This window comes from Panicum virgatum, chromosome 8K (assembly GCF_016808335.1).
Source record: "Panicum virgatum strain AP13 chromosome 8K, P.virgatum_v5, whole genome shotgun sequence".
Lineage (NCBI taxonomy): Eukaryota > Viridiplantae > Streptophyta > Magnoliopsida > Poales > Poaceae > Panicum > Panicum virgatum.
In genome coordinates, this window is record NC_053143.1 from 1,191,154 (window position 1) to 1,205,280 (window position 14,127).

The 14,127-nt window shown below is 48.4% G+C and overlaps 2 protein-coding genes across 4 annotated transcripts; both read right to left on the reverse strand.

The window, feature by feature from the left end:
* Nucleotides 1-344: 344 nt before the first annotated feature.
* Nucleotides 345-2,368, reverse strand: LOC120643432 (transcription factor WRKY19-like). Of its 3 annotated transcripts, none has more exons than XM_039919787.1 (3): nt 2,022-2,368; nt 1,788-1,931; nt 345-1,183 (listed from the first exon to the last, which is right to left on the reverse strand). In XM_039919787.1, the coding sequence occupies exons 1-3, from the start codon at nt 2,216-2,218 to the stop codon at nt 628-630; spliced, it is 897 nt and encodes a 298-aa protein (XP_039775721.1). In that variant the 5' UTR covers nt 2,219-2,368; the 3' UTR covers nt 345-627. The 3 variants fall into 3 exon arrangements, with proteins under 3 accessions (XP_039775721.1, XP_039775719.1, XP_039775718.1); XM_039919785.1 differs by having other exon boundaries at nt 1,788-1,934; XM_039919784.1 differs by having other exon boundaries at nt 1,788-1,940.
* A 1,033-nt stretch (nt 2,369-3,401) lies between these two features.
* LOC120646460 (formin-like protein 6) lies at nt 3,402-4,082 on the reverse strand. Its single transcript, XM_039923022.1, has one exon. It carries the CDS (start codon nt 4,080-4,082, stop codon nt 3,402-3,404), a length of 681 nt encoding a protein of 226 aa, XP_039778956.1.
* Between the last annotated feature and the right edge of the window lie 10,045 nt (nt 4,083-14,127).

Consider the following 14,127-nt stretch of genomic DNA (forward strand, 5'->3'; position numbering starts at 1 on the left):
TTAATATATAATTTGCAACGGTGATGCTACAGTAACCATTCGCTAATTATGAATTAATTAGGCTCATTAGATTCATCTCGCGATTTACAACCTATATGTGCAAAAGGTTTTCTAAATAAATTTTATTTAGTAATCCGAAATAGTAAGATTCTATTTTAAAAAAATTACGCCAAAGAAACTAAACACGGCCTAAGTACGTATATATCACTGTATGATATATGTAAAGTTGTTTTGAGTGCATAATATTTTCCAGAGCAGGAGTTATTGTTTGGTGAAGTGGCCAAGTATTTAATTATCATCTTAGCCTAATTTGAATTTTTTTAGAAAGAAAACAAATAAGCAACTAACTCAAGCAAGCATGCATCCATGTAAGTACATACAGCAGTACAAGGATCGCCCTTCACCACCGCATAATACATACTCCATCCATTCCAAAATGTAGGTCGTTTTGGCTTTTCTAGATTCATAGTGTTTGTTAAGCACCTAGATATATCATATGTGTAGACTACATACATAACAAAATATATAAATTTAGAAATGTCAAAACGATCTATATTTTAGAACAGAGGGAGTACCTAGCTAGCTAGAAGGAGAAATGGGAAACAGTATGATGCTGATCATTACTAGCTAGCTGCTGCAGCAGCAAGTGATGGTCATCAATCGTCCAACAAGCATCCGCTGCGGCGATGTGCACCGGTGACCGGATTGGTCCGGTGAAATAATCTTCTTCCATCTCCTGCAACGCAGCAGCCGTTGCTGGGGCCCAGCTGTCATGGACGCCGAACAACCTGCTCCAGTAGGTGATGTCGTCCGAGAACGCCGGAGACTCATCAATCCCGGCGGTAACGGTGTTATTGGTGCTGGGGCTGCTAGAACAATAAGAGCCGCCTGATGATGATGTTGGGGCGACACTAGTAATAGTAATGGTACGGTGTCGTCATGATGATGATCTTGAGGGGTTCTCCTGTTATTGGTGCTCTTAATAACTGCAGGGACGACGGCGGTGGTCTCGAGGATGACCGGCGGCGCCTCCATGGAATCGTCGTTGGGCGTGCAGGTGTGCTCCCCCATGTACACCACCGTGTACTTTGGGGCCGCAGCTCCGCCGCCGCCGTCGTTGCGCTGCACCGTCCGTTTGGCCGGGCAGCCTTGCTCCGCGCTCCGGGTGCACCTGTAGTAACTCCTGCGTGCATGCGTGCGTGTGAACAAATTAATTAAACTCGATCATCAGTATGTAGTGTGCAAGTCTTACTCCTTTTCTTTCCCTCAAGAATTATTCATACTTGTATATAACTTTTAGCAGCTCAATTATTCTTCTGAAAATACAAATTTGCAAGCTTACGTACTGTCTCAATCGCTGGGTCATTATATTGGTCCTGAAACACATGCGACAACCAAGGCCTAACGTGTATCATGACAGATACAGTCATCATTTGTGTTGCAGCTAGCGTTGGTAGCGAGGGGCCGGGACCAAACGGAACTAAAGGGACAGCGCATCATCGTCAGGCATCCATCAGCAGCTAGCTAGTGTCACTGTCCAAATAAAGATTATTGGGTGGAGCTTCAAACACACACACACACACACACACACACACACACACACACACACACACACACCCACCAGAGAGACTACCCAGAGAGAATCTCTAAAAATTCTTTCGATACACAACAATATATATGCATGAAATGCATGGGCAAATGGCATCTTAGGGCGATCGAGCTCCTTTTCTGGTTTTTTTAACGAACAAGCTAGCAGGAAGTAATTAAATTAAAGATTTTTACCGTACCTAGCGTAGATGGCACCTTCGATTTGCTTCTGGCCGTACTTCCTCCATTGGTACCCATCGAAATCGGGCACGGATGTCACGAGAGACGACGTGCCGCCGCCGCCGCCGCTCATCTTCTGCCGCCGTTGCTTATTCTGCTGCTTCCTGCTGCAGCTCAAATAAATGCAATCCATATATTATCGTTCATGCTACCATGATACATGCGTGCAATGCAAATCGAAGAAGCCAGTGTACCTTGTTTTGCAGGATTTATGACGAGGAGGCTCCAGGTGTTGTTCGCCGCCATTGTACGACTTGCTGTCGTCGTCTTGAGGCCGGCCTCTCTTGCTCCCCCGCGGGCGCCGCCGTCTCCCATCGCAGCATGACGACGACGGCGCTGGAGGCTGCTGTTCCGCCTTCAGTGCCGCCGCCGGACGACGACTGATCATCATCCACCTTCGTCGTCGTCGGAGATGGCATGAAGAAGAGCATCAGGTCGCGGAGCTGAGCCTGGAGCTCATCATCACCCTGCTGCGGCCCTACTACTAGTAGCGTCATCGTCCCCGGCCGGCTGCTAGCTTGACTACATACTCCGCTAGCTTTTGCTGTTTATAAAGGCTGGCCAGCTGCTCGGCTCGGCTCGGCTCGGCACAGCATGCATGCGCTCCACCAGCAATTGCATGCGTGCACACGTATACTAGTGACGCAAGCACCATGACGTACGTGTATATGCAAGATCGTACAGCTAGGGATGCGAGTGAGTACCCCGTTAGTGTTTTTGGATTTCTTCATTTTCTCTCCTAAATTAATTACATAACATGACATTCTAGTTCATTTTATCATGTTTTCGGTCGACCCAATGATCCAAAAAAATTGGAACTTGCATCTCTAAGTACAGTCTTTAATTATTTCGAGTATGTACGGTTGATCGGTGTCAAGCGCGCAGTTATGGAACATGCATGCATCTAGATTATATATATTGCACGCAACTAACGCTCTGGTCTTCTCAACTTAATTTAGCTGAGGACGCCTGCTAGCCGCATCTCTAATTTAATTTCGTAATTCTAGTGTGAGTCTTGCATTGGTTACTGTAGTTCCACTATGTTTTAGAGATGGCTATGGGTACCTGAAATCCGATAGGTACACAATTTAGCGCCCATGCATGCATAACGCCCTTCAGTTGTTCACAATAAAAATATGTGTGAATGCATATAATTAAGATGCATGCCTTTTAACATTTTGCTTTAATTTCATTCTATCTTCACATATTTACAGAAATATAATTATAAGAATAATAATCGCATATATATGCATCAATAATTGTGAAGATCGACGAACAGAGGAGAGAGAGATCGTCTCTAGTAGTTAATTAACTGAGGGTCTTGGAGTACGAAAGGAACTCTTATATAGTAGATTACATACATTATTTTACTCATTGTAGAAATAAATTTTATCTGTTATTTGTAGCCACAAGTGTCACTCAACACATCTATCTGCTGTGTACACGAAGGCCAGGTAGAAAGAAAGAAGGGTGGGTGGCTGTGTGTGTATATATATATATGTTAGGAGCCTAAGGCTTTCAATAAGAAATGAAAGCCTCGACTAACCAACTGCTTTCTGGGCGGAATCAACTCCTCAACCAACCAGCCCATTGAGCCCAGCCCAGACCCAGGCATATATAAATACATCCACCTCATCCAATAACCCTAATCTCCTCCCCCCCTCAACATGCCTCCAGCACCCCCGCCGGCGGCTTGCGGCGACGCTGGAAGGGCGCAGCAGCCCGGCGCAGCGCTTGGCCGGCGGAGGCACAGATCCGGCGGCTTGCGGCGGCGCTGGAAGGGCGCGGCGGCACGGCGCGGCGCTCGACCAGTGGAGGCACGGATCCAGCGGCGGCCGGGCGTGCAGGCCCAGCAGGGCGGCTGCTTGTGGCGGCACTGGCAGGGCGTGGCGAACCGGCGACGCTCTCGGCCGGTGGAGGCACAGATCCGGCGGCGGCCAGGCGCGTGGGCCCAACAGGACGGCGGCATGCGGCGGCGCTGGAAGGGCGCGGCGACCTGACGAGTTGCTCGACCGGCGGAGGCTGGGCGTGCGGGCCCAGCAGGGCGGCGGCACGAGCAGGGCATGCAACGCGAGGCGCGCGGGAAGGGAGGGCAGCCAAGCCGGCTGCGGCGGCGCGGCAAGGACGCCACGCGAGGAGCAGCGGGGTGGAGTGGCAGCAGCTCGGGTCCAGCAGATCCGGCCACTGGCGCCCTCCACCAGTGGCGTGGCGGTGTCCTCTCCGGCGGTGTGCGGCGGTCCCGGTCCCCTTTCCATGGCGGCATGGCAATCCCCCACCCCCCGCGGTGCGCCGCCCCTCCGGCGTGCGCCGAATGACGAGGAGGTGCAGTCACTGTGGCCACACAACACGGCGGCATCACCTGCAAGCTGCGTCGAGCGTCGGCGGCGGCCCCTGTCCAAGAGGCGGAGGCTGCAGTGGCATCGAGTGGATTGGTATGGAGGCGGCTTGTTGGAGTCCTCTGGCTGGGGTGCGGCGGCAGCACTCAACAATCCCCCTGTCCCGGCGGTGTGAAGGTGCCCCTTCCCCGGTGAAGCGTCCCCTCATGATAGAAGACTTAAAAGTGATACAATATCAATCCCAGAAGGCTGATAACACTTTTATTACATCAGATGGTACATCACCATACAACTCTACGCAGAAGTGGGCAGTGAAGCGCCACTATCGCGAGGATAATGACTAACACCCACACAACGATATTAACTACGAAAAGGGTGTCATCACAGTCTTGCGCCATACGGAACTTTCTGCGGGTGACCCTATCCACAGGCAAGGTCGGGTGCAAGACGGGACCTCTACTCAACATCTTCGGGAACGAAGTCTGGATCTTCCTCTATAAAAATTTAGAATGGGGTGAGTACAAACGTACTCAGCAAGTCCAACCACACCCACGGAGGGGGTATAAACAGAATATAATGCACAGGGTAAATCAAGGATAAGGCGAGGGTTTAATTTGCGGAAAGCTAATTTTTATGCGGGGGTTCATTTGAAAGAAAGGATTTTCAAAGCAAGTTTTCTTGTACCAAGTAACACGTAGTGTTGATCCACACAGGATCCAAGTTTTAAGTTGCTACCAGACTCCTCATCCGCCATAGCACACGGCATAACTGCCGGACACTTTTCCCAAAACAACTCACGCCAACCCGTCCATTCCCAGAAGAAACACTAGTTATGTGACCACACCGTAACTCGCCCAGTACCGTGGGCACGGCTATTCGAATAGATTTTAACTCTGCAGAGGTGTGCAACTTTACCCACAAGCGGGGTACCACAGCTCGATCACCGTAGTGTCGGTGCAGATCCCAACAAAGTCATTACCCACCTTAGCTAGACCTGACTAGCCATCACAGGATCCACCAAGGGGTCATTGACTTATCACAGAGGTTTTAACCAGGGCATAAGTCACACAGAGCTAATCCCTTCTCCTTGATCACCCGTTGCTCTCAGTTCTCCTGATGGCTATCAGACTAACTAGTGGGGTTTATGCTAAGCCGTTGTCCATTCAACAGTCGAGTGGTTTGCACGATAGTGGAGTTAGGTGAGATGACACACCAACTCGGTCCTTAGTTGTGACAAGATGGATATCTCCCTTCCTTGCTCTGCCACACAGGCGCGAGCACACCATTCGACAATTCACACAGAAGTGCCATACATCTCATCTAATCTCATCTTTCGAAATCCCACATTTTTTCCTTCCCACACACTCACACATTTTCCTTTTATAAAACAAGTTGTATTGTGTTTAAGGTCCTAAGCGTTCTAGCGGCGATTAACGTCCAAACACATTCAGACATTAATCTAGGTGGTCAAGGAATGGTTATAACAAATCAAGGGGTGGCTATCCAACCATGTTTTCAGCAGGCAAAACATATGCAGTTTTATAAAACAGGCCAATAGGTTGTGTTTATAAAAACTAGGACAAAATATGCATCAAAGGGTGGGATTGAACTTGCCGTCTTCGAAGCCTTCCGGGAAGTCCTGCTCGAGGTACTGTCCTTCGGGTTCGGGGTCGCGGAACTGGTCCTCGTTCGCTTGCTCGCAGTACAGTTCGTCGACGGGTTCTCCCTCGTTCACACCGTGATCTACAACGCACACAAGCAAGCACACAATCAGGAAAAAGAAATAAAAGTTTTATCGTTGAGCTTGAATCGGAAACGATTGAGATATGGAGATAGGAGTAATATTTTTGGGCGGTTTCCTAATGGCAAGACCAAAATTATGTTAGGTTTGGCGTGGTAAAGTTTCAGGTCGATTGGAGATTGTTTGGCGCATAAAATGATAAGTTAACGTGGTGTTTAGGGTCTAAACAAGGATCCAGGGACTTGTTTGTAATTAGTGAAAGGACCTGACTAGAATTCTGAGGAGTGTTTGGGTTATTCTGGAAAAGGTAGGGGTTTATTTAGAATTAAGTTTATATGGTGGAAGGGTTTATTTTGAAATATAATAAAAGAGGGGGTTTCTTTTGCAAAATAGTTAGAAAGGGGGAGGGACTCTTTAGGAAAAAGAGAGAAGGGGAGGGGCCAAGGGCAAATCTGCCCTCTTCTCCTTCCTTTTGACTGGGAAACAGGGGAGGGGGAGGCAAGGCGCCGTCGGCGGCCAATCCGGCGGGCCTGAGCTCCGGCGACGGCCGTGGAGGGGGGGAAGGAAGAGGGAGGCGAGAGGATTTGATTCCCCCACTCACCTTGGACTGGGACGTGGCGAGAAGGCGGGGCAGCGGCGGGGCCGGCGGCCGGCGAAGGCGTGCGTGGCGGCGGCGCTAGAGGCAGGGAGGAGCTGGGCTGGGCGGAGCTACAGGTTGTGGGGGCGTGTCACACCCGGTTTATGAAGGCAAACCGAATGCATCTCATATGTGCGCCAGGATCAGTTTACACACATATGATTAAACATAAAGTAAATATCACAACTAGTGCAAACGTAAAGAGAGTATTAAAGATTTTATTACAAGACCGAATGTCGAAAGCGAATAAATAAACGTCTAAAGAGTAGCAGCGGAATCTTCTTCAGCACAGGCAGATGACTGGGAGACATACGCCTAGAAATCCTCGAAGTCTTCTGGAAACTCCGGGCAGTTGTTATTACGGTCTGAGCAGCAAGTATGCAAGGGTGAGTACACTTATGGTTGGTACTCAACAAGTGGTAGGGAAACAACTATAATATATGCAAGGCTATTTCAAGGAATAGCTGACACGGTTTTAACTGCACTCAGCCATTTTTAGTTGATCATATTTTATTAGCAAGCATTAACTAGATATAAGTATATACCATTAAACTCATAAGATAAGCATATATGAAGATATACATCATAACCATAAGTAAAAGCATCGATTTAGATCAACTTCAAGTTCAATTATCATGTGAGGGTCCAAGCCGCTCTTGACCGTGAGCACGGCTAACCGGTTAGTTTTACACTCTGCAGAGGTTGTACACTTTCACCACAATTCGCGTAAAAGCTCCGAAGAACTTTAAACCCAACCATGCAAGTGCGGGCCAAGCACCATATCACACTTCCTTAGGTATGACTGCATAGGGACGCTACGAGGCCTTTACAAAGATTCCCTAACCTATGACAACCCGCTAAGGTTTCAAGTCAAAGCGGTCATAACACTGTCCTAATGAGGTGGTACCTTACCAAAGGACCATCAAACAATACCAATTGCCCCAAGAGGACCGAGCTATACCCCGTCGATGCATCCCCTCTTGCCCTTTCGGTAAGATTGTCACAAGCTAGAGTTTCTAATTAATCAGCCAAGACCAGAGCCATATAGTAATTGTGGTTGTACTGTTTTCTTGGGTGGTTCTCCATGTTCCATTTAACACATATGATCTTGATTAACAATATTAAACCATCATGAACTTGAAGTAAACAGGTGTAACATTTGTAAAATTATCCACCCATAACCAAGGTAAAGCAACTAGCAAAAGCTACCCAACATGAAATTAAACCCAAGTTGATCAAGGAATAAGGTATACAATACTAGGCATGTCCTTAACTCGGTTCCCATCAAATTATAGACTCATGCATGAACATAAAAGTAAATGTGATAGATTTAGTGATTTCATGGGTCAAAAGTATGATCAAGGGTCCACTTGCCTTCCTCAAACTGCTGCTGATCCGGTCCTCCGAAGCCTTGATCTTGCTGCTGCTCCTCGAACTGCGGATCGTCTATCGCATCACACACGCACATGCAAGCAAACAAGTACAAACAATAAGAAACAGTACACCAAACAACAAAAACAGTACAAAAAGAGGTTACTAAACTATTCTACTCGTTGCAACGATCGCGTGAGCGCAAAGATCATCGAAAACGGATCTAAAACGAGAAAGTTATGGCTAAAACAAGATCTAAGGGCTAAATCGTAATTAAACCTTATACGCAGGGGCTAGATCATAAAAACAGGGGCTGATTTGTAAATATTTTTCAACAGAAGAGGACGGCGGGTTAATTTTGGAAAAACAGAGGGGCTTTAGTGCAAAACCGACACGGTTGACCGTTTTCCTGGCTAGGTTGACTTCGATCCGATCTAATCCGAGCCGTGCGTTTTAGATCTGACGGCTAGGGTTCTTTGGGGCGGGCTGGCGGCGGCGGAAATGACCGGCGGTAAGTTAAGACGGCGGCGCGCGGCGGCGGGACGGCCGGAGTATGCTAAAACAGCCGTCCGGGGCTCGTTTGGCTCGGGTCTTGGACCGGGAGCACGCGCGCGAGCACACGAACTTGATGAAGGAGCTTGTGCGGAACATAAGCGAGCGGAGCGGCCGTGCGGCGGCGCATGGCGGAGCGGCGGCGCCGGCGAGCTAAAGCGGACGAAACGGAGCGTGAAGGAGAAGAAAAACAGGCCGATGAGCCTCACTACCTCGGTGCGAATCTCCTGGAGGGCTTGAAGTCGACGGGGACGCGTTGGAACGGCGGCGTCGCGAAGAACCCCGAGCTCCAACAATGGCGGCGGTTTTGGGAGCTAGGGTTAGCGAGGGCTTGGGCGGCGGCTGCGGGTTTGGCGAGGGCTAGGAGGGTGTCTCGGGTTCCTTTTATAGGGGCGGGCGCTGGCCTTGGCGTGCGGGCCCGAGGGGAACACGGCGGCGCGCGCGTGGCCGGGTTGGACTCGAGCCAGAGTCCGGCTCGGACGGGGGAGGGAGACGCTCCCGATAGGCGGGACCCCCTTGGCAGCGAGACAGGGAGGGGGGAGGGGGCGCTGGGCCGGAACGGGCCGGGAGGCGTGGCGAACGGGCCGGCGGGGAGGAAAAAGGGGTGGGGCGCCGGTTGGGCCAAAACAAAAGAAAGCGGCCCGCGTAAAAGGAGAAAAGAGGAAAAGAAAAAGGTGGGCCGGGCTGAAAGAGAGAGAGAAAGAGAAATGATTTTCCAATTTCCAAAACGATTCAAACTCTTTCAATTTAAATTCAAACTCAAAGATTTGAATTTAAGTTGAACAACAAGCAAATAAAAAATGCAAACCAGCATGAAATGCACACACCTATTTTCCTTATATTTATTTTATGGCTAAATAATTTATTTAAGCTCGCGATAAATGCTCTAAATTCAAGATAAATTAGATGAAACCTTATCGAGCCTACAATAAACCTAATCAAATTTACTTAGGTTCCTAATTTGAAAATACGGGTGTTACAAACCTACCCCCCTTAAAAGGAATCTCGTCCTCGAGATTCGGCTGGGCTAGCAAAGAGCTGGGGGAATTCTGCCTGTAACTCATCTTCTCTTTCCCAAGTAGCCTCATCCTCTGCATGATGACTCCACTGAACTTTACACATCCGTATCCTCTTACTCCGAGTAATCCTCTCTAATGTGTCTAGAATTTTGACCAGATACTCAGTATAAGTTAGATCATCCTGCACATTCAGTTCCTCCAGTGGCAACTTCTCCTCTGGCACCCTCAAACACTTTCTCAACTGAGATATATGGAACACATTGTGCACATCGGACAATCGGGCCGGTAGTTCTAGCTCATAAGCTACTTCACCCCTCCGGGCCAAGACCTTGAATGGTCCGATGTAACGAGGTGACAATTTCCCCTTAACTTTGAAACTGCGCAAACCTCTGATAGGCGACACTTTGAGATACACAAAATCTCCTTCTTCAAAGATCAACTCTCTACGTCCCTTGTCTGCATAGCTCTTCTGTCTTGACTGTGCCACTTTCAGATTTTCTCGAACAATCTGTACTTGTCGTTCGGCCTCTTTGATGATCTCTGGGCCGAACAACTGGCTTTCTCCCGTCTCACTCCAATATAATGGAGTTCTGCACTTCCTTCCATATAGTGCCTCAAACGGTGCCATCTTCAAGCTGGCCTGGTAACTGTTGTTGTATGAAAACTCTGCGTACGGCAAGCTCTTATCCCAACTGCCTCTGTGCTTTAGAGCGCAAGCTCTAAGCATATCCTCTAACACCTGATTGGTCCTTTCTGTCTGCCCATCCGTCTGCGGGTGGTACGCTGAGCTGAAGTTTAGCTTCGTATCCATTGACTCATGCAACTTCTGCCAAAACCGTGACGTGAACTGAGTACCTCTATCGGACACAATCTTCTTAGGTACCCCATGTAAGCAGACAATCCTGGATATGTATAGCTCTGCCAGTTTAGCTCCTGAGTAAGTGGTTTTCACTGGAATGAAGTGAGCTACCTTTGTCAACCTATCCACAATAACCCATATGGAATCATAGCCATCCTTTGTACGTGGTAACCCCACAATAAAATCCATACCAATTTCTTCCCATTTCCATTCTGGTATTTTCAATGGCTGCAACAAACCGGCTGGTCTCTGATGTTCTGCCTTGACTCTCTGACACACATCACATATGGCCACGTGAGCTGCAACATCACGCTTCATACCATACCACCAATATCTTTCTTTCAAGTCCTGGTACATTTTGGTACTGCCTGGATGAATCGAATAGGCGGAATCATGGGCTTCTTTTAGAATCTTTTCTCGCAGATGATCCACCTCTGGCACACATATCCTCTTTCTGAACCACACGGTTCCATGTTCATCCTCAGTAAAATCAGGTGCCTTGCCTTTTTCCATCAGCTCCTTGATCTCTTTGATCTTATCATCCTCAAGCTGACCCTTCCGTATCTCTTGCTCAAGAGTCGGCTCGACTTCTATGGTGATTCCCTCGGTGTGACCAACAAAACCAAGGTTGAGTTTCTCAAACTCCCAACACAATTCTTGAGGCATCTGCCTAACTCTCATTGCGTTTACATGGCTCTTGCGGCTCAAAGCATCTGCAACCACATTAGCTTTCCCTGGATGGTAGTGTATCTCCAGGTCATAATCTTTTATGAGCTCTAACCATCTTCTCTGTCTCAGGTTGAGATCATTCTGAGTGAAGATGTACTTCAGACTCTTGTGATCAGTATATATCTGACATCTATGTCCCAACAAATAGTGTCTCCATATCTTCAAGGCATGTACCACGGCTGCTAATTCCAAGTCATGGGTGGGATAATTCTGCTCATGCTTCCTTAACTGACGAGACGCATAAGCAATCACATGTCCCTCTTGCATTAGCACACAACCAAGTCCCTGACGAGATGCATCACAATATATATCGAAACTCTTGTGAATGTCAGGCATAGCCAACACTGGAGCTGTAGTCAGCCGCTTCTTTAATTCTTCAAAACTGGTTTGGCACTCATCTGACCATACAAACTCTTTTCCTTTCTCCAATAGTGAGGTAAGGGGTTTCACTATCTTGGAGAAGCCTTCTATAAATCTTCTGTAGTAGCCTGCGAGTCCTAAGAAACTCCGGATTTCTGACACTGTCTGAGGTGGTTCCCACTTCAACACATCTCTGACCTTGCTGGGATCGACTGCAATTCCTCCATCTGTGATAACATGACCAAGAAACGAAACCTCTTTCAACCAGAATTCACATTTGCTGAGCTTGGCGTACAACTGATGCTCCCTGAGCTTCTGCAAAACAAGCCTCAAGTGCTCCTCATGTTCCTCCTCATTCTTGGAGTACACCAAAATATCATCGATGAACACCACTACAAACTTGTCGAGATACTCCATAAACACATTATTCATCAAGTACATAAAGTAAGCTGGTGCATTGGTCAACCCGAATGACATGACCGTATATTCATATAACCCATATCTGGTAGTGAACGCGGTCTTGGGAATGTCTGACGGTCGTATCCTCAACTGGTGATACCCTGACCTCAGATCGATCTTGGAGAATACCTTGGCTCCTCTCAGCTGATCAAACAAATCTTCTATACGGGGCAACGGATACTTGTTCTTGATGGTAACTTCATTTAATGACCTGTAGTCCACACACATCCTTTGTGTACCATCCTTCTTGTCCACAAAGATCACTGGGGCTCCCCAAGGTGATGAACTAGCTCGAATAAATTTCTTATCTAACAATTCCTTTAATTGTTTCTTAAGTTCTTCTAGTTCACCAGCAGACATTCTATATGGTCTCTTAGCAATAGGTGCAGTGCCAGGTAAAAGGTCTATAATGAACTCAATGTCACGTTCAGGTGGCATACCTGGCAAGTCATCGGGGAACACATCTGAGTACTCGCATGCTATCCTGATGTCCTCTATCAGAGCAGCCTTCATCTGATTTACCGTACAATCTGCTGATGTTGGAGGGGTTGCAGCAAACTCAAACCTCTCACCGTCTGGGCTAGTGAGGAGTACTGATCTCTTGGCACACTGAATCACTGCATCAACCTTGCTCAACCATCCCATCCCAAGAATGATATCGATTCCTCTAGTATCCAGTACTATGAAGTTGGCACGGAATTCTCTACCCATGATCTGGAATCCGACACCAAGGCACTGGTACATAGCCTTCATATTTCCCCCGGGCGAACTAACTAGCATGTGTTTTGACATAGAATGCACGGGAATACCATATTTTGCTACGAACTGAGCAGAAATGAAAGAATGCGATGCTCCCGAATCAAATAAAACCATTGCAGGGGCGGAGTTGACTAAGAACATACCGTATACAACTTCCTGGGCCTCCTGAGCGGTCTCCGCAGCAACATGGTTCACCCTCCCTTGAACATAATTCTGCTGTCCTCGGTTACCCTGGGGAGTCTGGTTGTTGTTCCTCGGCTGCTGCTGCTGTTGTTGTTGGGGGGTCTGCCTTTGCCCACTGTTACTGGATTGGCCTGGCGTACCCTGGGTATTCCTGTTGGGACAAGCGTGAGCAAAGTGCCCAAGCTGACCACACTTGAAGCAAGCATTGCCTCCAGAAGGTGCGGGGTTGTTGTTTCTCACAGGGGTACCGACTGGAGTGTTCTGGCGATTCTGCTGGGGAGTGGAGCGTTGAGCTAACTGCTGATTCTGCTGGTACTGCTGAGCTGGGCGCTGGTACTGATACTGATTCTGCCCAAAATTGACATTCTGTCCTCCTGTGCGGTACTGGTTACCTTGCGGGGGTCCAAAGCGCGGGCGCGAATTGCTAGACTGGCCTTGTGACTCGAACTTCCGCTTCTGCTTGCCCATCTCCTTGCGAGCATTCTCCACGGCGATGGCATTATCCACCAGTTTCTGAAAGCTATCAAACCTGTGCACCAACAACTGATATCTGATGGGTGCAAGCAGCCCTAGCCTGAAGTAATCCTGCTTCTGCCCATCTGTGGCCACGTCTGCGGAGGCATAGCGGGACAGCTGGATGAACTTGTCCCGATACTCACTTACGGACATTCCACCTTGCTTCAAAGCTAGAAATTCCTGCCTCTTCAGCTTCATCAAACCCTCAGGTATGTGGTGCTCCCTGAATTGGGTCCTGAACTCATCCCAGGTGATGGTGTTTTGATCAACATGGGCGGCGGTATAAGCATCCCACCAGTCTGCTGCAGTTCCTTCCAATCTGCCTGAAGCATACAGTACCTTCTCCCTGTCTGTACACTGAACTATATTTAGCATCTTCTCAATGGTCTTGAGCCAGTCATCGGCATGAAGAGGATCTGGAGAGTGGGAGAAAGTAGGAGGTCTGTGACTCATGAAGTCACGGTGGCGATCTCTCGGTGGTGGCTGTGGAACTGGAGCTTGATTTGCTTGAGCTTGTAGATTGGCCATGGCATTGGCCATTTGAGTCAACAGCTGTGTCTGCGCAGCAAGGAACTGCTCCATCCCTGCTGCTGGTGGTGGCGGTGGCCCGTTGTTCTGGTTGTTGCCTCCACTCATGTTGTTGGGTTGCTGGTTGTTGCCTCTTCTCTGACGCTGCACTGGTGGCTGATCAACCCCTGATCCGGACCTGGTGTTCACCATCTGACCGGTTAGACAAGTAAGACTCATGAAATAACCATGGTAAAATATAGGTGCAAGGA

What these genes read in the sequence shown, in the direction of transcription:
- LOC120643432 (XM_039919784.1), bottom strand. Translation starts at nt 2,218, where the DNA reads ATGATGATCAGTCGTCGTCCGGCGGCGGCACTGAAGGCGGAACAGCAG. An exon ending in CATAAATCCTGCAAAACAAG is followed by an intron (nt 1,941 to 2,021) that starts GTACACTGGCTT and finishes CATTTATTTGAG; the next exon opens with CTGCAGCAGGAAGCAGCAGA. An exon ending in GAAGGTGCCATCTACGCTAG is followed by an intron (nt 1,184 to 1,787) that starts GTACGGTAAAAA and finishes GCATGCACGCAG; the next exon opens with GAGTTACTACAGGTGCACCC.
- LOC120646460 (XM_039923022.1), bottom strand. Translation starts at nt 4,082, where the DNA reads ATGGAAAGGGGACCGGGACCGCCGCACACCGCCGGAGAGGACACCGCC.